Source organism: Abramis brama (genome assembly GCF_963993115.1).
Source record: "Abramis brama genome assembly, chromosome: 2".
Classification (NCBI taxonomy): domain Eukaryota; kingdom Metazoa; phylum Chordata; class Actinopteri; order Cypriniformes; family Leuciscidae; genus Abramis; species Abramis brama.
Window position 1 is genome coordinate 55,743,365 of NC_139964.1, and position 22,995 is coordinate 55,766,359.

General features: G+C 38.2%; 1 protein-coding gene across 9 annotated transcripts in view; it reads right to left on the reverse strand.

Annotated features, from left to right (window-relative positions):
- pcm1 (pericentriolar material 1) overlaps positions 1-22,995 on the reverse strand; it is a 47,340-nt gene that overhangs the window by 20,948 nt on the left and 3,397 nt on the right. For 5 of the 9 annotated variants that reach the window (XM_084098279.1, XM_084098283.1, XM_084098280.1 and 2 more), the window contains exons 3-7: positions 21,280-21,525; positions 20,723-21,022; positions 16,120-16,290; positions 3,003-3,128; positions 65-242 (exon numbers count right to left, since the gene is read on the reverse strand). In XM_084098279.1, coding sequence (XP_083954405.1) covers positions 65-242; positions 3,003-3,128; positions 16,120-16,290; positions 20,723-21,022; positions 21,280-21,525 — 1,021 coding nt within the window. The remainder of the gene's footprint in view (positions 1-64; positions 243-3,002; positions 3,129-16,119; positions 16,291-20,722; positions 21,023-21,279; positions 21,526-22,995) is intronic. The other 4 variants (XM_084098281.1, XM_084098286.1, XM_084098285.1 and 1 more) reach the window with 1 other exon arrangement.

A 22,995-nucleotide genomic window follows, 5' to 3' on the forward strand; every position in this document is an offset into this window, starting at 1 on the left:
ATATACAATAAAAATGGAAATGATTCTAACTTCCAGAAACATGAAGTAAGCATAATACCCTCACCAGTGTCGTCCATCACTGCTATGGCTTGTTCAGCACTTTGCTGCATGGCCAGTAGTGCAGCCTGACGGCCTTGCAGTGCTCTGAGTTGCTCCTGCTGTTCTAGCATCTTTTTTAGTAGGTCATGCTGCTTCCGCATGTTCTCTAGCTCTTCTTTCTGCTCTACACACACCCCACGGCCCTGAGAAGGAGAGACAAAGATATCATTAGAACAAATGACTAGTATCAATCTGTGGAACTATGCAATAGCAACAACATGTTGAGGTTGCAGGTTGTCATAGAAACATTTCAGTCAGCTAATGTCTGGGCTCAACAGTAAGGATCAGCGCTGGCCAAGGGCCAATGTGAAAGAGTTTCAGGTCAGCTGACGCAATTGTCACTTGCCCTATCAGGGCTCTAGACTAACACTTGAGAGAAGTAGCACCGGTGCCATTTTAGTAGCGCTGCCACCGGTGCCATTTTGGTACTGATTTGGTAGCGCTGGGGGAAAATGTATCAAGTGTTTTGAATTAAGTGAATTGAAGTGATTATAAATTTAACAGTAAAGCACTGAGCTTGAATTGATATGCAGATAAAATCAACTTTTACAGTAACAGTAACATGCAAAAACCTAATTTTTATAAGGAAAAGTTAAATATTCTTCTTTTAAATGTACCATTGTTGTTCTATACTATAGTATCACACTGAACTGACCAACAGCTTCAGTGATTACAAAAGGAGCGCTCTTTACTTGTTTTCTGTGTTAAGTTTTCGTTTTCATGAGACTTTGTGACTTCCTACATTTTTCCATATATTAGGGCGTGGAAATGGTTAAGTCAACAAGTGCCCCATCTGCCGTCATCTACTGGTTATAGTGGTAATTTCATGTCTTTTTTAATAAAAGTGCCTGTTTGCCACAGTGTTAGTTTCCCTATATCTTTAAACTTTTAGTTTTACAAATCATCATTTAAAATAACAATAAAATTGGATACTATTTAGAGCTCTGAATTGCTGTAAAAAGCGAGAAGCACTTGAAAGCCCTTAAAAAACTGTTTGCATTTCACTCTCAAAATATTGTACGAACCCTCAGAAAAATATATTTTTTTAAAAACCATACTATTTCTGCCACAATACCATGGTTACAGTTAGCGTTGCTACATTAAATCCATGGTAAATGTTGGTGATTTGTAAATTAAAAAGCCTTCTATAACTTGTTTGTTCATGTTTGTTTCTCCTGGTTTCCACATCAGCGCTGTTTGAATTGATATTTGTGGTTCATAACTGAATTCTGTGCCAACTTTGAATGCTTCCCCCTAGATGCAATATTATTAATTTTGCGGCAAATTCAAAAGCTTTCTCACTGGATCTCCCAGAGCTGTATAGTAATGGCAGGGTTTAACATTAAGCCTTGTCATGCTTGACCTTCGGAGAAGTAAATCAGTCATTTACTAACTGCATCAAGCTGCGAAAAAGATACTGATTCCTATGCAGCTTTATGTGCGCGTGAACTTTATGTGCTTTATGGAACACGAACAAGCAAAGTATATTTTGGGCTTCAGGTTCACGCCTAAACAGTCAAATACACACAGAAATATGCCAAAATGCCCGGCTTGGTGAGTTTTCACTTAAACACAGTTGGTTATGTCTCAAGTGAGCATAAACAGATGGGAAATGTTTCAGTATACTGGATCTGTGCATTCAGAAAGTGACAGCGGCCTAATATTCCTGCTGCTGTCTGTGCCATTAATGTTAATCAAACAACAAAAGACAGAGAAAATTACCCAATGCTCTAGATTTACTAGGATTAATCTATATTGCATTTATACAGTGAAGACTATGTGGTTGTGTTTTACATTTGATTACTTTCTGTTGATAGACTTGTTCTGTTTTTTGTTTTTTTTACAGGAATGCTATATTTGTTAAACTCGGCCGTTGCTAATCACTTCTAAGAGAGGGAATGGAATATGTTGCACATTGTTTGCCTATAAATAAAGTTCCTAATTCAGGATACTTTGTCATCTCTTAATTTAAATACTTAATATACATTGTTATTAGGAATAGCTGTGGGTCTATTTGAAGCCTTCTATTCATCATGTAGGCCATCATGTAGAAATGTAGTTATTTTGTTATTATCTTGTGCCAGGAAAAAGTCAGAACTACTGGCCAGACCAGGTTAGCAGGAAATATCCGTACTGTTGAGTTTGTAATGCACAATCACATCACACAATTTAAAGACAAATGAAGCAACTATAAAGTTTTCTTAGCACTGAATCCCAAAATAGTTGGTCACAGACAGGTAATTATGCTCCCTTTAGCTTGATATTCAGATTAACTCCATAAGTACACTTATGTTCCTGAACAAATTATTAGACTGTATAGCTACAACCAGCAGCAGATGACTAGACAATATAAGCATTTGAGAATGGGATCAACTAACTGAAGAATAAAAAGAAAGGAGAAGGGCATCATCTAACAAACAGAACCTGTTGAGTTGCATACGCTTCAAATTTCATTAAGCAGATTAATGGAAATGAGTCAGCATCAAATGTCTTCCTGCAAAATGCTATATCTCAACAAAACACATTTTAAAATGACACAGTCAAAGTATAATCACTTATCTTGGTCATCTGTACATACAACTCATGCTGTTACATAAATGTTACAATTAGCCATTAATTCAAACACAACAACAACAAAAGAAATCCCAGCAAAAGGGGTTAATTCTGTAAGATACTACACAACTCGCTTGACATTCAATGACAAACTAGAAGAACAGGTAAAATTAGCTAAATAAATAATAAACAAACAAAGCTCCCATCTGTTCAGAGGAAGCAGCAATCCAAGTAGCCAACTATGCTTTCAAAGCATGAGCTCTTAAATTCCACCTTGCATGCCCGGTACATCCTGATCAATGTTCAGTTCAGGCATCAAGAGGAGAGAAGGAGTCTTTGTGAGTACTCACAGTGGCACTGGAGGCTTCAGAACGCGGCTCCAAGTTCAGAGACGTGCTCTCGGCCACCGAGCCTGAACCTACTGCAGAGTCCACCGTGGCACCTTCATCATCATCATCCTCCTCATTTTCCCTCGCCTGTAGAGCGTATGGAGGAGGGGCAGGGCTCAGAACAGACCCAATTTAGAAGTTGCAGACACTTGCTAATACTGCTACATTTGAGTATTTATACAGAGATGTAAACTGAATCGGACAGAGGCAACTGCTCAATACAAAGGATCTGGAAATAATGCTTTTTTCATTGTGCTTGAACTGAAGAGCAAAAACAAGCTGAAGGGAAGAAAGACGACATGCTGCCCTAAATTTGGGCTCTACATTAATCAAGCCTGGGCCAATAAGAACAAAGCCTAAAACTGCATATCTGTGGTCTGATTCAGGTTAGTGACAGACTGCAGCCCAGTTTTTGCAGTCTGACAATAGGTCTGAAATTAAATCACAATTAATTTAATTATTTTCATTTGTTAATGTGTCAATGCATTAATTTTACAGAAAGAAAATTATAATATGTGCATTGGTACCAACAATTTTGTGTTGAAGTCACTTAACATACGTATATTAGTGTTGCACTAAAGGTATCATGCCCTGCTTTTAAAAAAGGTATGATTCCTCATTTTACTAGTACCAGTACTTTAAGAATGACAGCGTTGTAAGAGCCATATTACCCGAGTTGCAACGACGTGCTACAGCAGGACAGTTTGTTTGCAGCGCTCTGCTTCCACTCCCTACAGGCACACTGGATGTGCCAAACTTTATATATCCGCTAGAGATGCACCGGACGACCGGCCATAAATCGGTTCCAATTTATGGCCAGTCGACCGGTTTATTTTGGTCAATCTCTATTCCGGACTTGTACACAAACTACATTACAATCATTTCCCAAATTGTCATCTATGTGGAAATATTAGAAAGTCTGTAAACAGCATGTTAAAGCAGGCCAGAGATGCGACATGCTGAAGACAGACGCAAATAAAAGCAACAGACACGCCAGCAGAGCAAATACTGTACCATGCAAGCTCCAGGGCTTGATGCTTAGTTTTTTCCCCAAGGAGCACCTGTGCTCCTAAGTTTAGCAAATAATGTGTTTTTACTTAATAAAGGGATAAAAGGAGAAATTTGCAAGCAAAATCATTTAATTTATTCAAATATAAACCAGACACTAGGTTTTAACCATTTCTGCTTTTTGTCAGTTAACATTTATCTATTTCAAGTAATGAAAAATGTTTATGCTTTTAGTTTTTGTTAATTATAATAACACTGATTCTAGTAAAATCTATATATTTAATAATATGCGTCAAATAATGTTTAGTCTTTTTTCTTGTGACGGGGCATCCCACAGGGTTTCTGCACATTTTTTAAAGTCAAATTAAAGGTTTTAAGACCTGATGAAATAAAAAGTTAATACTGTACATTAGGGGTGTGCAATATTGACAAAAAAATGTATCGCGATATTTCCAAAGTTTTGTTGATTATAATGTGTTTTTGTGCTTGTTTAGGCCTGTTGTTGACAGCTGACTCACGAAGATATTCATATTATTCATATTCTATGTGGTGGTCAGTTCACAGCAGTGACAGAAATTAACATTTTCATTAAGGGGCAATATTTGCCACCTTAAATTGACTTCCACGGGTATTTTTACCAATATAAGGGCATTTTTTCTTAACGTATTAGATGTATGCATCACTTTTTATGTCAAATTCTAACATTCAAATTAAATTCTATTAGAATAATAACAGTATAGGGCTGTTACCAGTGAAATGAAATTATTATCAACAAAATCCATCTTTGCAGTGCAGAGGTGACACAGTAGCGCCATCAGAAGTGGCATTAATATATTTACACAACATTTACAATTGCATAAATAATTCTTATTATATTTTTAATATTTAAATATGAAATTATTTCTAATTTGAACTTTTTAATTAATGGGTATTTTAAATATGAAACTAAAACCCCCAGTAGGTGGCAGCAAGTCACTGTCTTAATAAGTGAGTTGCGGGAGTCATGCATTCAACCGAAACGGCTGATTCATTCAGGAAAGAAGCAAGTGATAGGCCATTGAATTATTAATTAAACTGATTCGTTCAAAGCACGGATTCAGTCACTAAAAAAAAAAATTCTATCTGTTGCAAGGTTCTGCTACAGTCGGCGAAATAAAGGAAAAACAAACAATATTGAGAATATTGTGTCTAAAATGTAACTCACAGTTTTAACTTATTGTTCATTTAACTGTTGTATAAAAGAAATATCACACTTGCAATTGTGCACAGGAAAATGGCACTCTTGCTTATGTGATATTGTAATATAACTACATAATATGAAATAAATATAAGACAAAAACTAATTTGGGGACATACCTATAACTGCACACATCACGCAGTGAAAGCACGAGTGACAAATGCGATGTCAGCTTGCAGTGCCTCGCACATCGTTAAAACAATAATTACAATATCATCATAGACAATACATATCGCACACCCCTAAGCACATAAAGAATGAACGTACAATTGAACTGACATTAGCCATTTTCTTCTCCTGTTTCACGTGCAGGAGACAGACGTAATGCTGCCGTAAATGACGCGGATTGTCACGCGAACAAGCAAATCCACAAAGATAGAGTAATAAAAAAAGAATATGTACGCTAATTAGATTGTTTTAATTTGGTAAAGCATTCAGATATGTCCAAGTCAAAGTGTCATCTGAAATTTAAGACCTCTCATAAGCAAAAATAAGACTTAAAACTTTTTATGGTCTTAAATTTTAAAAATCTAATTTAAGACTTTTTAAGGATCTGCGGGAACCCTGATCCCAGACATAAGCTACAATAGTTTACTTCAAATTAATTTAAATTTTAATTAAATACAGTTTGTGTAACTGATTAATTACCAGGGTGGAAACTGGATACACTGCATGACATTTATAAACAAGCCTGAAATATATCAGGACTCTTATTTTGAAATGGCTATGCTTTATTATTGCAGGCTGCTAATTAGGGGCCAAGCCCTGAAAGGGCGAAGGCCCTATTGTTTTCGTAAGGATTTTTTTTTCTTTCTTTTTTTCATTATTATTTTTTTTTTGCCTTTTTGCCACTTTTGGGGCCCTTAAAGGGGACATATCATGCCAAATGCACTTTTTTAGCCCTTAAATGCATTTTGTTGTATATTTGGAGTGTTTAGAAGTACAGAAAATATGAAATTATTCTCTTCAGGTGCTTCGTTGATATCTTTATATTCTGTTTTGGTCATATTTTTCAACCTGTTCCGATTTTTCTGTTATCTATGACGTTTTTTTGAACTATTACGTCACAGTATTTGCAGCGGAACTGCCAAATAAGGACATTGACTTCCGGCCCAACACTTCGAGCAATCCGCCATTTTTATTTCTCGCTGCAATTTTGTAGTCCAAGCTAAAGGATGCAGAAGTTACGAGAGGGTAAGTTAAAATGTTCGGTTGTTGGATGTAGTAACCCACACACTTCATTACACCGTTTAATGTAGATGAACTGCCGCGCTTGTTACAGGACGCATGTTTAACTGAAAGAACGAGCAGAGAGAGAGACCCGGTCGCGCGCGCGCTCACTCTCTCTCTTCAGAGCCAGGCGAAAGTGTAAACAAGACATCACAGTCTCCAAACTAGACGCTGTCTTGCTCTCTCTCTCTCCCTCGCACATATTAATCAAAATAAATCGACACGGTGGTAAAAGGTTGGAAGACCAAAGTTTCATGTGTAAATACAGTAACACACCATTGCGATACATCCATATGAAGACGTTGTTCTACAGGTTCGTCGTCTTCATTTTCATCTCGCTCCAGCTCCGACTCTGGCTCGAACATGTAAGGCTGGCTGGACAAGTCTTCCGTTGTTGACATTTTGTTAATAACGTGTGAATAAAAAGTTTCTGTGCCGCTAGATAATCGCATCTCTGCTATCAAACTACAAAAATGGCCGAACGGGGTGGAGTTGAACCGAGTGTGGGCGGGGTATGAAGTGTCTCAATTGTATTTAAAGAGACCGCACCAAAACGAGTTGCTCTCAGACGCACATCAGAAAAGGGGTAGAAAAGGGGCCTGTGGAGCTATAATAATGAGGAATTCTGACCCAAGCATTGCAGTTCCGCTTTATATAGACTACAAATGTATGATTTATATGTAAAAAGTAACAATTTAAAAGCATGATATGTCTCCTTTAACATGCTCAAAAACTCTTGAAATTTTGCACACACGTCAGAACCTGCGGCCATCAGGGCCGGGCTGAAGCTGGTACCCGGGCGTGGCAGGGGGGCTCGACAGCGCCCCCTGGAATGGTGTCCGAAAACTTGGTCCATAAATCAAACACGCTTGCATGTAATAATATGAAACTCAGTACACATATAGATCTCATCGGGCCGAACAACTTTCGTGCTCTAAGTTTTACGCCAGCCCAACAGGAAGTCGGCTATTATGGGTTGTTTGGAAAACGCATACAATGGAATGTGAAATACTCCTCCTAGGAAATTCATCCGATCGCCACCAAACTCGGTGTGAATGAAGTCAAGACATTGAGGATGAATTCTTGCGAACGGATTTTTGATATCTCGAACGGTTTGGCCGTGGCGAGGAAACGAATTTATGGCGAATAATGGGACACAGGAAGTGTGTTATAACTTCTGCATACATTAACTAATCTTGATGAAACTTCCGCAGTGTGTTCGTTGTAAGAGGCCGATCACATGGGTGTGACTATTGTGAGTCAAAGTTATAGCGCCACCAACTGGCAAGAGGAAGTTTGTCACTTTCAAAATGCTTTGAAATCACTCTTATTTTTACCCGATTTGCTTCAAACTTTATGTGTATAATGTAGACACACAGCAGATGTAGACCTGTGAAAGGATTATTGATATCTTAGGTACTGTTGCCATGGCAACGCATCAAACTTTAATATTCTTTTCGGATGCTTTTGAGACTCTTAGCATGCTTGAAATTGCATGAAACTCGACAGACACATCACATTCATTAGCCAGTAGACATGTGCAAAGTTTCAGAAACGGGCGTGGTGAAATGGCTCAGTAGCGCCACCTTTTGACCAAAGTGGGGGGTTAGATTCATCTACAGCAACAAAACTTGGTATGCATATTGTTCTCATCAAGCCGGACAACTTTCTAATTTACAGTCATTAGCTTCGACCAATAGGAAGTCAGATATTTTGGTTTGAATGTGGATTTTTCTGGAGAATTTTCTCTCTCTCTCTCTCTCTGTCTCTGTGTGTGTGAGGGGTGGGGGGGGGATTTTTCACCCTTGAACGGGGTCTGAAAACTTGGTCCATAGATCAAACACGCTTGCATGAATTAATATGAAACTCAGTACACGTATAGATCTCATCGGGCCGAACAACTTTCCCTTGGTCAAGTTTTACGCCAGCCCAACAGGAAGTCGGCTATTATGGGTTGTTTGGAGAACGCTTGCTCTGGAATTTGAAATAATCCTCCTAGGCAATTCTTTAAATTGCCACCAAACTCGGTCAGCATGAAGTAAAGACATTGAGGATGCTAAATTGCGGACGGATTTTTGATATCTCGAACGGCTTGGCCGTGGCGAGGAAACGAATTTATGGCGAGAAAAGATAAAACCGAAGTGTTATAACTTCTGCATACATTAACTGATCTTGATGAAACTTCAGCAGTGTGTTCGTGGTAAGAGGCCGATCACTTGTATGTAACTATTGTGAGTCAAAGTTATAGCGCCACCAACTGGCAGCAGGAAGTGTGTCACTTTCTAAATGCTTTTGACAAAAGTGGGGGGGGGGGGTTTAATTTTATGTACAGTCACAAAAATCAGTACACATATTGGGCTCATCGAGCCGGACAATTTTCTAATTTACAGTCATTAGCTCCGACCAACAGGAAGTCAGATATTTTGGTTTGAATGTGGATTTCTTTGAAAAATCAGCCTCTGAATTTTTACCCACTCCTCTTAAGTGGTTTATTTTATTCCCACCAAACTTTTTCAACATGATGAAAATACATTAAAGATGCTAAATTGTAAACAGATAATGAATATCTCAAACAGTTTTGCTATGGCGAGGGATTAAAGTAATGTCAAAAAAGGAAACACTAAAAGCCTCATATCTTCTAAAAATTTAACTATACACCATTTATTTCTATATGAAATTATACAAATATCAGAACTAATATTTTTCAATTTAATAATTGTTTAAGTTTAAAAACATCCAGAATGTTTTTTTAGTCCAAAAAATAAATAAATTATGTCATTCATAGTGCTATACTGCCCTCTTGTGTTCAAAATCAGGTAGGCCTATTGTATCTATATAAAAATATACTAGGTATGTGATGGTGAGAATATTTTAACACCGGTTAATCAACATGTGACACCGCTGGGGGCTTTTGAATCGCTAACTTAAAAACGAAAGTAAAATATGTTTGTCCGCACTGACATGGATAATGGTGCAGAGCAGAGCGAGTGTTTTCAATGAATTCCTATGGAAGTAAGAATGAACTAAAAAACGTTGACTCTGTTCTGCCCGTTCCTCGCCGTGGACGCGCACCGTTATGAATGCCCGTGCAGCCGTGAGCATTTTAGTTTAATTTTAAAATTAGCGCCATTTCGGGGGCAGATTGCTTGAATTTATTTTACAAAAGCACAATGTAGTGTTTTATTTCGACTGTACACAAATATAAGTTAACACTTTGCAGTTTGAATGATGTTAGGGTTATATATATATATATATATATATATATATATATATATATATATATATATATATATATATATATATATATATATACATATACAGTGACGAAAATAAGTATTTGAACACCCTGCTATTTTGCAAGTTCTCCCACTTGGAAATCATGGAGGGGTCTGAAATTGTCATCGTAGGTGCATGTCCACTGTGAGAGACATAATCTAAAAAAAAAAAATCCAGAAATCACAATATATGATTTTTTAACTATTTATTTGTATGATACAGCTGCAAATAAGGAGGGCCCAAGCCGGTGACACCGCCACCCCGTTGCCTTTAGTGTAACTAAAGGCACCAGGGTGGCGGTGCCACCGGCTTGGGCCCGCAATCGCTGCTCGCAGCTATATTTCAAATTCATTTTGGTCATATTTCCCACGCCTAGCTCATGCCCTCAAAATAATATAAGTCAAATGAATGTGATTTATTATGTGACAAGTGAACTTTTTCACCATCTGTGTTTGACAGGGCAATTGATGTCAATAATGGTATAATTTGGCATCTACAATTTGCAGCCAGTTTCTACAGCAGCCAGTTTTTACATTGATAGCGAACTATTTGAATAAGACCACCTCTGACGGACACTGCCGTATTAGCATAGACCCCGCCCTGAGCGAGTTGTACACTGTTCGACATTTTCTCCAGGCCCGAGCAGCTGTAGTGACAAGAATGTCTCGTAAGCAACTCAGGTGTTTTGTTGTTGGATGTAAGAGTGAACATAGCAGTCTTCATGTACTCCCAACATCAAAGCCGCTGAAGACACAGTGGATTAAGTTTTATATTTGAAGGGAATGCACCCCCCATTATAGGCTAACTAAATTTGTTTATGTCTGCGTGAATCATTTTACACCAGACTGCTTTGAGAATGATGGTCAATACAAAGGGACAACACAAAACACAAGATTTTCTAAAAAGTTGTTACTCAAGAATGGATCAGTTCCAACAGTTTGTGATTCAGCTTATTGTCTCCGGAGCGATACTGGTTACAGCAGTAATGAAAGGGAGAGCACACACTTTATTACAGTGCATTTGAGTTGTTTTTTTTGATATAAATAAAGTTTACCAGTTTATTAAGCACCCCCCGAAAAAGGTATAAGGTCTGTATTGTTTACTGTTAGTTGTAACAAGAGTTGTGTAATTTGCTGTGTATGTTGATGATAATGCAAGGGAGAGTTTATGGATAAGCAGGTCTCCAGACTAATTTTTTTAGGAGCACAAGCAGAAAACTGAAGGGGGGACACCTTAAATCAACCTGCAACGCAGTTATTCACATTTCCCCCCATTTTCACTATTACAAATGCCTTGGTAATAAATAGACTTAACGTTCAGAAATTACAATGTTTTATTTTAAGTTCACAGGGCTCCAGACTAACATTTGAGGGCAGCAGCACCGGTGCCACTAAGTTCTACAGAAAGTATATGGTAGCACTAGGGGGACAATAAAGCTTAAGTTGAGTTGTAGATAAAATTTACTTTAATTATTTTTATTCATAATGTCTTAATATTAATTAAAAAGCAAAAGTTGTGAAAAAATAGATATTAGAGAGTGAAAATAGCTAATAAGCAAAAAAAAAAAAAAAAAAATGCTTAATGGTTACAATGGAACTTTCATTTAAAAAAAAAAAAAATTAATACAAGTGTGAGTTTTCCTACATCTTGAAAATTTTTGTTTTATAAATGGGGACAATCTTTGAAGGATGAAGAGATAATGTTTTGGTCATCACATTAAAAATAACATTGAAGATAATATTAGAGTTTTGAAGTACTGGAAAAAGATGTGTAATCTGCCACAATAACAGTTAGTGTTACTACATTAAATCCATGGTGAATGTTGCTGCTTTGTGGCCTTCTATAACTTGTTCATTCATGGCAAAATGTTTCTCCTGGTTTCCACATTAGCGCTGTTCAAACAGAGAATTCTGTGCCGAATCGTAATGCTTATTTAATCGTTAAGCGCAGTTTAGTTCCGCTTTCATTTCGTTTGCCATTTGATGTTGGGGAAACATTGTGGTCGCACCGGAAGGAAATTTTGGTCGTACCAGTCTGGAGCCCTTATGACTTTAATGTGCACTTCTTGTTCTGTGTTTTATCCAGCTCTTACGGTGATTTTCTGGAGTGAAATCATACACTTCATCTTTTGTGTGATGTACCATAAACTAGGGATGTCCCGATCCGATCACGTGATCGGAAATCGGGCCCGATCACGTGTTTTCAGACTCGATCGGAATCGGACGTTACCTCCCGATCAGGACTCGGATATATATATTCTCATTATTTTTTAACACATCTATAGTTATGCGGTGGCACAGAGTTACGCCGGTTTCACACTGCACGCGTTAGCAGAGCGTAAGCAGCGCAGGAGCAGTGCGTATGGTGAGCAGGAGCAGGAGCAGGACCACGCGCGTTTTGCTTTCACACTGGCAGCGCTTGTCACGCGCGGCTGAACCGCGGGTTGTGTACAGACAGAGTAGCAGCCTACTCTATAATGGATAAGTTGGCATTGCTTTATTTCGTTTTCAAATACATTTAAGAGAAAAGACTTGTCAAGAAGCTTATTTTATTAATTTCATTTATATAACTTTTGATTCATCTTTGTTTTTATTGTTATGGCAACAAGTTTGTTTTTGGACATTTGTTTTCTTTTTAAATTGCTGTTGGTCATTTGATTGACTGTTTAAAACACAATAGATATCATCAATGCACTTTTTGGATAAAACTGCGGTGTATTTTGGCCATGATCAATGCATTGTCACTTTAATTCAGCAAAAGCGGCGCAGCAAAAATAGACTCGGCGCCGAAACGATCGCGGCACTGCTGCTTCTGCTCTGCTCCTGCTACGCACTGCCGCGCCGCCTCTGCGTGCGGTGTGAATGCTCTAATCTGTTAACATGGGCGGCGAAAAAAATATGCTGTAGCCTACGCTCTGCTAACGCGTGCAGTGTGAAACCGGCGTAAGAGTTAGGAGTGCAGTTCCTAAAAGCACATTACTGGCTTTGCAAACACTGTGGCACTTTTATTTTTTATTTGTTTACAATGCCTGCCGGGTATTTTAAGTTGAGGTGCTATTTGTTTATATATTAGACTTTTTTATATTTACTGTTGCGCTAAAGTCCAAAAGTGAAGAATTTATGTTATTTATTACTTGATTGTTCAAGCTACCTCACAGAAGTGCTCTGTTTGTTAACAGAGTTGTTGAATGTTAAAATAAGGTGAATTAAATAAAAAATAAGGAACATCCTGGATCTGTTTTTTCGCTCTTCTTTATTCTTTTTTTATGTATTATAGAAGTATCGGATCGGGACTCGGAATCGGTAGATACTCAAAATCAAATGACTCGGACTCGGACTCGAGGGCAAAAAAACCTGATCGGGACATCCCTACCATAAACTGTACATAAATGAATCAGTACATTTTTGGCCATCATTTGGACGGGTTCCGCTACAACAGGCTTGTTACTAATAGTGGAAAAAGCAAGATGACAACACAAGTTATAACGGTAATTAAACTAAACTATACCTGTTTCATTTCCATGCAGCACATATTATCTGGCTCTGCAGGCATCATTGTCCGACTCCGGTTCGAACATGTAAGGCTGAACACTGCTACTGACAGCTTCTGACATTTTCAGTGCGTGAGATTGTCCTGTTTTGTTGTTGTCAGTATGCCGGAGAATAAGCTCTTGAAGCTCCGCCCTCTTCTGGAAAAGGGGCCGTGAGCACCAGCTCATTTGCATTTAACCCTCTGGGGACCACAAACGCGCCCGCGCGTTTTGCTCTTTTTTTTTTTTTAGCAATGAAAATAAACACTAAATGCTCTGTTAATTTTGATCTTTCATTTTCGTGTAATACATCAATCGATCCTGTTCAGTTTCTATTTTTTTTCTGTATACTCACAATAAAAATAAAGTGTTTTGCTTTTTGACAAATAAAGAAAAATTAACATGATGCGATTTCTGCCTTCTCTCTGTCAGTAAACTCCCATTTGAAACGCGTTCGAAAATGATCTATAACTCCGCGAAAATTCAGTCAAACAGGCAAACAGACCCACGGGCATAAAGCTTGAGATCGCATCTTTAAAATGAAGTCATTTATATAAAAAACAAATATTCTCAGCTTCTGTAATCTGTATAAAAAGAGAGCGACTCCTGTCGAGCTCATTACGACCTAATTCACAGTAATGTGACCACTCCCCGGAGAGCGCGTGCTATTCAAACGCAAATTCTGAGAACTATTTCAGAGCTGTGAAACGCCCACATCAGCTGTAAACAAAGCGCGTCGCGACTCCTCGCGAGTGAGACATTATAGCCTACCTTATGGAGAAAACATTCCTCAGAACAGTGCTGATGAGGAGCAATATCTCCTGAAATGAGGAGCAGATTCCGCTGAGGAGTGAGGTAGGCTGTTTTCTTTTCTCACGTGTGGAATAACGTTATGGAATAACGTTAGTGTAGGCCTATGTAAACCGCAAAAAGATGAATCGCATTTCTATAATATGACTCGCCTTTCTGTGAGATGAATGAAGGGGACATATTTGTAAAGACTGTTTAGCCTAAATATGAATCGCGCGTCTGTGTGTGAAAGAATAAACTGCTTTGCTATATAGCCTACTGAGATGAGTAAAAATCGACTGGAATATGTTGAAATAAAATGTATTTGTATAAGCAACGTATTAAACTGCAAAAAAAATACTATTTTTGTCAAAAATAAATTCATAGACTAAGATGTTAGATGTTCCAATGTTGGCTATATTCAAACTAATGAATACATATGATAAAATGTAGGCCTATAATCTTTTTTTTTTTTTTTTTTTTTACAAAGAAAGAGTACACTTGAAATATTGTTGAAATTGTAATTATTGTTGTAATTGTAACATTTTTAATAAAATAGCAAAACATATTTACAAGAGAGATGTAAGCGAAATCTTAAATGGTCAATATAAGTCTCCTTCTAAATACATCTTTTGTCCTTGCATTGTGGCTCAGTCAGTTTCACACCTGAGTGAATGGCTAATTATGCAGAGTGGGTGGGACATTCATAATCTAAGGTGTAAACTACTCCTCCCCCTCGCATATTGGCTTTCCAAGCAAAACCTGTTTTACACCATTTAAATCAATGTATTTTTTTTTGTGAACGATAAAGCAAGACTATTTTTACATCATTTTGAAGCTAGAACTCAAAGGGACAACATCCATTAGTCCAAAGTCTTTGGACACATATTTAATATGTGTTTTGTGGTCTTAATTCAGCAACTTTCATTTTAATTTTTTCCAATAACCACGCATAAACATTATTCTCTTAAAAATACAAACATCTACATACACGTTGCTCGCATATTATGGTAGCCCTGTTTGTGCTATATAGAGTGAATTTACACCTTTGCCATTAACATGTTTATAAATAACTGAAAAAAGCACAAATGTCAAGGCATGTCAGAACATCTCAAGGACCCCAAAAACAGCTTGGTCCCCAGAGGGTTAAAAGGACACTCACAAAAATGGTGTTTAATAATAATTATTTAAAAATAATCTGTGGGGTATTTTGAGCTAAATGTTCACATACGCTCTAGGGGCCATCAGATACTTATTTTATATATTGTAAAAAGGGGCATAATAGGTCCCATTTAAATAAATGTTCCTGTTTTAGGTTGACGTCATGGTATAGGTTTAGTAGTAGTATCAATATATTTTAGTCGGTTATCATATTTGAAGTCATCATCAGCAACAGTTTTCTGTACTTATTTGAATTGCCCTGTACTCTTCCTCACAACAATCCAATCCCCTTTCTCCTCTCATAACATCTCAAAGGACAGAAATCAATATCCAACTAAGCATGCTTCTGCTTTTATTAGTCATGTCATATTGTCAAGCCGCTTCAGATAAAAGTGTCTGCTAAAAGAATATAACACAGTTTTAAAACAGCAGATTTTAAAACAGATGTATTTGTCAAAATGATTGATATTTCATATTTGTTGAGCTTCAATGACCGTTTTTAATATTTTCTTTACATTTATTTTGGAAAACCATAAATGAAATGCCTCTGACAGATGACTAAATGGACTAAAGGGTTCAAAAGAAGATCACAAGCATTAACTTTGACAGCCCTATTTTAGACATTCAAGCAGTGGACGCAAGTCCTTAAACAGCATTGCAGTTTAGCGGATCACACACTTTTAATTCACAAATAAAGTTTATATTTTAAAAAGCTGTTATATATTGTAATTGTCAACTAACATACTTAAATGGTCATGGAAATGTTCTTAAATTTGAATTAGTTCTTATGTCATCAAAGTGCATAAAACAATTACAACTTCATATAAACTGGAGAGGGAAATACTGACCAGCATCTTCTGAAGAAAACGCAGGTAAGACTTCTCCTGTTCTTTCAAGTGAGTGATAAGGAGAGAAAGACGTTCCACATTTGCAGGCACATCGTTCTTTTCCACCAGGTCGTCTCTCATGGATGTGGCCTTCCCAATGTATTCACGAATTTGCACCAGTTTACTGACCACCTGAATGGAGACACAAGCTGCGTGAGGAAAAAGAGGTGCAAGCAGAAATGCTGATAAAATAACATGAACAAACAGAAAGTAAGTAGACTGAGGAATAGATAGAAAAGACAGAAGGAAATGCACACAGACAGAGAGGAGCAGAGAAAGAGACGAAGGAAGAGCTCACACACGGACCGTGGCATATTTTTAAACTGGCCTAAATTCTGAGCACTCACTGACACATCTGTGCTCCAGTTTTTGCTCAGCAACAACAGGGGGAATGAACACAGGGAAGTTGTGCCATCTACTTTTATTATTTTTAAAAAGAAGATCATTCCAAAACCTTTTAACAAAAGGTCTCCTAGCTATTCTGAATAGGCAGCCTTATAACAGTTGCCATTAATGATACTTAGAGCTAGACTAATGAGGAAAAAAAAGACGTGCAGAGAATAAATCAAAAAGTGTACAAATCTAATCTAGAATGTTAACAGAACATCGAAAAAGCCAAACTAAAATCATTCTCAATAGAAAGTAATTATGGAACCACTGACAAATGCACATGCTATGTTGGGCTATGTTCAGACTGGAGGCAATCAATATCAATAGGGATCAAATAAGATTTGTGTGTCCAGACATAACCAAACTATCGGCATGGTTTGCTTTGATAACGAAGGAGGTCTCACTCTCCAGTGTTTCCCCTAGGTTTACAGGGGGGGGGATAGGTATCTATCTATCTATCTATCTAGCCGCTTTCCGACCAAATAGTTACAGGAACTTAGTTCTAGGAACTGTCCACTTCTAAACAGTTCTAAGAACTACTCTCCCCCAGACTCGGTTTTGCTGTTTGTGTTCGCACTGGCCAAGTGGCCATAGGAACTGGTAGGAGGGGTAAGGGAGTGACGCAAGCACGTTGACTTTTATTTTGACGGCACGATGGACCTTTATTTTGGCAGTGCTGAGAACGCCAGAGCTAACAATGCTTGCATTATCTGTGTTTATTAGTTAGCGATGTCTAACAGTACTGTTTAATATGTTATTAGATAGAACTGTTATAGAAAGTAGACAGTATATGAAAAAAAGGTTATTAGCCTATGCCGTGTGGTTGATGTCCAGTGTTGCTAGCTGGGCAGATAAACATAATCATGTTTGACTTGGTCCCCTCAAAGTTGCGTTGGATTTTCTCTTCAGCATAAAGGTTTAGAGACCCATCTATCACTGTTTTCCATGTTTGTATAGTTAGTTTCTGGAGTAAATATATAGGCTATAATCTGTGTGTTTACATTCTAGCTGTTTTAAAAATGGCGGGTGCTGGTGCTCCGCGTGCGTTCAGTCAATCAGCGAACACTAACGTCAGGGGTAGTTCCTATAGTGCTGGTTTAGACCCTACTCTGAAGTAGGACCTAAATTAGTTCCTCCAAATGGAGTTCCTAGAACTAAAATCGTTCCTAGTTCCTGCGGTGCGAATACGCCGACATCCGGGTACTTTAGCCAATAGTTCTAGGAACTGTGAAAAGGTTCCTCTGGTCGGAAAGCGGCTTCTATCTATCTATGTCACATAAATTGGTTGTCTGGGAGGGTAATGCTTTGTAAAAGTTAAAATATGTTAACATAATATATCTCTTTAAAAAAATAAAATAAACGTATTTAAATATTTTTAAAATTGACTTTTGCAAATAACCTTTGTTAAATTTATAGAAGTATTTGTTAATATTAATGGACCAGAGCAGAGCTTAAATAGTTTTATTTTTTAACTAACAACTAAAAAAAGATTTATAAATACTAACAAATATATTGCTCATTCATTGTTGTTCATTTGTTCATTGTTCATTTTGACCACGAACCATGTGCTGTCACTTTAATTCAGCGCGTGCAGCACAGCAAAAATAGACTCGGTGTGGAAGCGATCTCTGCACTGCTGTAGTGCTGTATACGCACCGCACCTGGAACAGACCGACGGACTGCAACCACGCGTGCAGAGTAGTGGTGGGAGAAAAAAATCGATCCATCGATGCATCGCGATTCTCTCTCCAACGATTCTGGATCGATTCTGAGAATTTCAGAATCGATTCTGAGCTTAGTTTATAACCAGATGTGCGATGACGCAGAGTTTGCTTTAGAAACACCCGTCTTCTGCTTGCTAACAATTCCCCACACACGTACCTTCAGTAAAATAATATTTAATAAAGTTCAGAAAGGTTGAAACGAATTATAAGGACATTCACAGGCTTCATTGTACAGGATGCGCTGTGAGAGACGCGCATGTTTGATGTTACACTTGAAGTGTGCTGTCTCGCGCGTCGATATTCTCCTTAAAAATGCTCTACGAAGTCATCGTTTATGTGGTTTGGAATGCAGTGGACTTATATATTTAAAATATGAACCTCGCTAACAGAAGGCTGCTTTCAGTTTCAAATGCTGATGCGCGCTTTGTGTTGACTGCTCGCGCATGCGGCTGTGCGACTCCGTGTAAGTGGTTTAATATAGGCTACTTGTGCAAAATGAACGTGAACACAGCAAGTTATGTCTTAAGGGATTAAACTGTGAGGACAAACCACATTACTACTTGTATTTAAAAAGAGATCCGAGCGTGAATGCAGCTAAATAGATATCTAAGATATCTCAGTCTAATAAGATGTCAAAGTAAAAAACAAAAGTATGATGAAAATAAATCACTCACAGTTCTTGAATGGAAAATGTTCAGATAATCTTAAATACTGAAAGCACTCTTCTGTTTCTTTGTCATTTGTTTCTATGCTTCTCTTTATTAGGCTATTTGCTATTTATATGGTTTGAAGTTATATTAGTTTAAAATTCTTAAAATAAAACTGTTTTAATGTTTTATTTATTTTATTTGTAATTATAAAAAAAATAGACTACTTAATTACTTATGTAAACTTATGAATTAATGGGGGGGGGGATAAAGAATCGTTCTGGAATCGGATCGTGACTCCCAGAATCGGAATCGGATCGGATCGTGAGGTGACTGAAGATTCCCACCTCTAGTGCAGTGTGAAAGCTCTAACCTGTTAACATGGGTACGGAAAAAAATACGCACTGCAAACGGAGTATGTGTGAAACGGGCGTTAGACTTGGAGCAGGAGAGCTACTCCGGCTGCTACTCGCAGTAGAGCGAGTGTTGCCATCTTCAGTTCCCTGTGAGCGTTTAAAAAACACAAATATTTTTGTCTGGTTTTCATCTGGTTGACGCAACATATTTCCCGCCACGCGCTCTCTGTCTGCTAGTGCTCATCTGTATGTGACGCAAGTGTTTTGAGTGTGCGCACTCATTGGGATAATTGTAAACGCGCAAACACAGACAGAAAAGACATGCCATCGTGGAAATAAGATAAATATAACATTATTTAGGGGCTATTTAGTTTGTTTAATAAAATAACAAATTGTAATCTGGCGCTATAAAGAAAATCAAATCAAATTTACTTGACCTTCAAGGGGGGCGGGGCGAGCCGTTAGGAGGGCGGGGCGCCCCCCTTATATAATGGCAGGGGAAACACTGCTCTCCAAATAGGTGCCATCTCACTCTCCAAATAGGTGCCCTGAAATGTGTTGCGGTCACAACTCCGCCGTCACACAGAAACTTTGCACATTCCATTTTTGACGTTTTTGTGTTGCGTTAAAGAGTGATGCAAAAAACTAGACTGGGTAAACCCAGCCCGATCTGCCGGCGATTTGATTTCGCCCTGCAGCTCAGGCTGGAAAACCTGTACATTCTTCTATCCTGCTTCCGTTACAAATCTGCGGGGACCAATCACAAACTGGCTTATCCACCTGGCACGCTATTGGCGGGTTTAATCCAATCCAATTCCTTAGAACTTCTCAACGATGGTCAATTGCTTCTTTAGTTTAGCAAACAAATCACTCGAGTGGGTGTAAATACCACTCACTTTCATGTTTTTTTTTGCACAACCTGCTAAAATCGCTCAATGCCATTGTTGTTTCTGCAAACCGCTGATCAATGCTCCAAACCAACACATTTGTTGACACGTTTCCTGCCTGGAGTTCAGTTTTCGCTTCAGTCACCAGGACCGTTGGTCTGATTGGTGTAAGGAGTATCCAATTGCAAACAGAGTCATTTGAACAATGCCCGTTGCTCACGCCTCTTGTGCAGTAGAAAATACAGAGCAGACTCCCCAGACTAATGTTCAATCTTAAAAGTTTAAAACAGTTTGAAATCCGATTTAAGCAGCCAGAGAGTCCAGACTGAGATGTATCTGTAAAAATCTGATTGAAATTGCATTTCAAACCACCTCGATATGCGGTTTACATCATTTTATTTTTATTTTATTTTTTATAAATCTTTTAGTTTTTTTTGCAGTTCAAACTTTCAAATCACAATTTTATTAAAATCTGGATATGCAAAACAAATCGGATTTTTGCTGGCAGTCTGAACATGGCCCTAGAGACATTATAAAGACATCAAATGCATCCTAGTTACCTGACTGCTGTCAATGGTAAGCTCGGCTCTTCCATCCTCCAATTCGAACTGCTGGGCGCTGTCGAGACCAAAAGGCTCTTTAACCACAGCTGGAACTGCAGCAAACAGCTCTTTCCCAGGACTCTGTTTCTTGGGTTCCTTGCCCCCAGGTGTGGAAGAGGTGGATGCACTGGGCTCTTTGCTTTTGTTAGTGTTGAGGTGAATTGACAGGAAGTTGAAAGGTTTCTTGGCCTCATTAGACAGCTGTCTCTGATTGTTGGCTGCAGTGACGCGGCCTTGAGAATCGCTGCCAATACTTCTCTGTTTGGATGAAAAGTGATATTTTGGTTTACCAAAGGATGTCTCTGACATTAACATTTTAAAGCTAGCCTGTATTTGATTGTGATCTATATGTTTGAGGGCTTGTTTCTGACGATTTGCTTCTGAACTAAGCAAGTTGAACTAAGTTCAAATCCATGCACTTTCTGTCTTGAAACAGTAGCAAGCTTAGAACCTCAGCCAAATCGAGTCAGTGAAGTGTGTCATAAATCTAATCATGGTTATAAAGCCCCACTCACCTCATCCAGATCCGTGAAGTTTATGGCCTGCCGGAGTCTATCGAGCTCAGCCTGGTCGGGTACGGACATCTGTGTGCTATACTTCACATGAGGGAAGGAATGGGGTGTACGTGCCCTCCTTCGCCCTGCTCCAGGAGTGGACTCTGGAGAAATGTCATTGGTTAGCCGGCTCTCTGACATAGCAGAGAACTTCTTCCTGTTCTTCTCAGTGGAGCGGTTGGCCTTATTCTGCTGAACTCCCCAATCCTGAGAGAATGGTAAATCGACATTTACAAACCATAAATGAGAGCACAGTTTAATGAATAAACGAAGCATAAGCAGAAAAATATAGAGTGCTTCAGGAATGAGTTCTAAAGTCAGTGAGGTTTTTTTTTTTAATGGGATTTTGGTTAAATGCCTCAAATAAGGTCTCAAGCTATTTTCATGCTTTTTTCTACGATTAATACCCCATTCATAATTTTGTAAGCTTTTAAGTTTGTAAACAAGTGGCTAAATGGGACTACAGAGGTTATCAAGGACAATTAAATGTCATCCCACCAAAGAGGAAAACTCATCTACTCACTAGTCTACATCTACAGCCTAGTGTGCAGGGTGGGAATTATGTAATTTTAGGGGCAAGGCCATTTGGCCTCCACCTTTTCTTTTTTTTTAGGGGCACCAAGGCCATATGACAGGGCACAAAGGCCATTGAGTACAATTCGATGGTTTTCCCATTCAGATTGATACCATAACATCCTAATTTGGAATAAGACATGGATTATGACTTTTTTAATAAAAAAACATTTTTTAATGAGAGAGCGCCATTACATCCAGAAGGTATACACCCTCACACAACAATAGAAACAACATAAATGCCAATAAAAGCATTCAGAAACACCACAAATGCCAATAAAAGCATTCAGAAACAACACAAATGCTAATAAAAGCATTCAAAATATTCATTCAGTCCTCTATATCATGTGAGTGTGAGAGAGAGAACCATTTCATCCAGAAGGTATACACCCTCACAATCATTATCGCTCAGCGCTCAACGCAGTTTGCTTCGCGCTCCACTCAAATCGCCCCCCGCTCGCTCCAAAAAAGGAAAAAAATCTACATGTATATCACTTGTAGCGGTCCCCAAGCTTTTTTGCGCCACAGATCGGTTTAATATCATACAATATTTTCACGGACCGGCCTTCAAGGTGTGGCGGATAAATACAACAAAATAAAATGATACGAACGGCATAAAAACTGGGGTATTTTTTTTAGCCTATAGGCTAATAATAAACGTGAATCCAATGTGTAGGCCTACTAGCAACTTTATTAGCAGCGTCCTCTAACATCGCGCCTAAAAACAACTGAGAAAGTCTGAACACAAACAAAATGCCCCCAAAAGAAAAAAAATCTCTATGTTTTCGGTGCTGATGCGATGTAAGGGTGGCGCTGCTGCCAATAAAGCACCTAAAAGCTGTCACAACGAACCGGCAAAATTAATGATTATGAATATGTAAAATATAGCAGGAGACATTTTAATTGTTTTCTAATAAACCAGTTTTTTTTTTTATGTCTGTGTCGGCTGGAAAGATGCTGACTCGCGATCTTCGCAGTAGTGAACGCGCCAGAGAGAAATGCACATTTCATACGGATTACATAAGAGAGAAGTCCGTTTTCTTTCGTTTTGAATTGTTCTGTTTAAAAGTAGACATTTCAAGCTTTATATATATATATATGTCT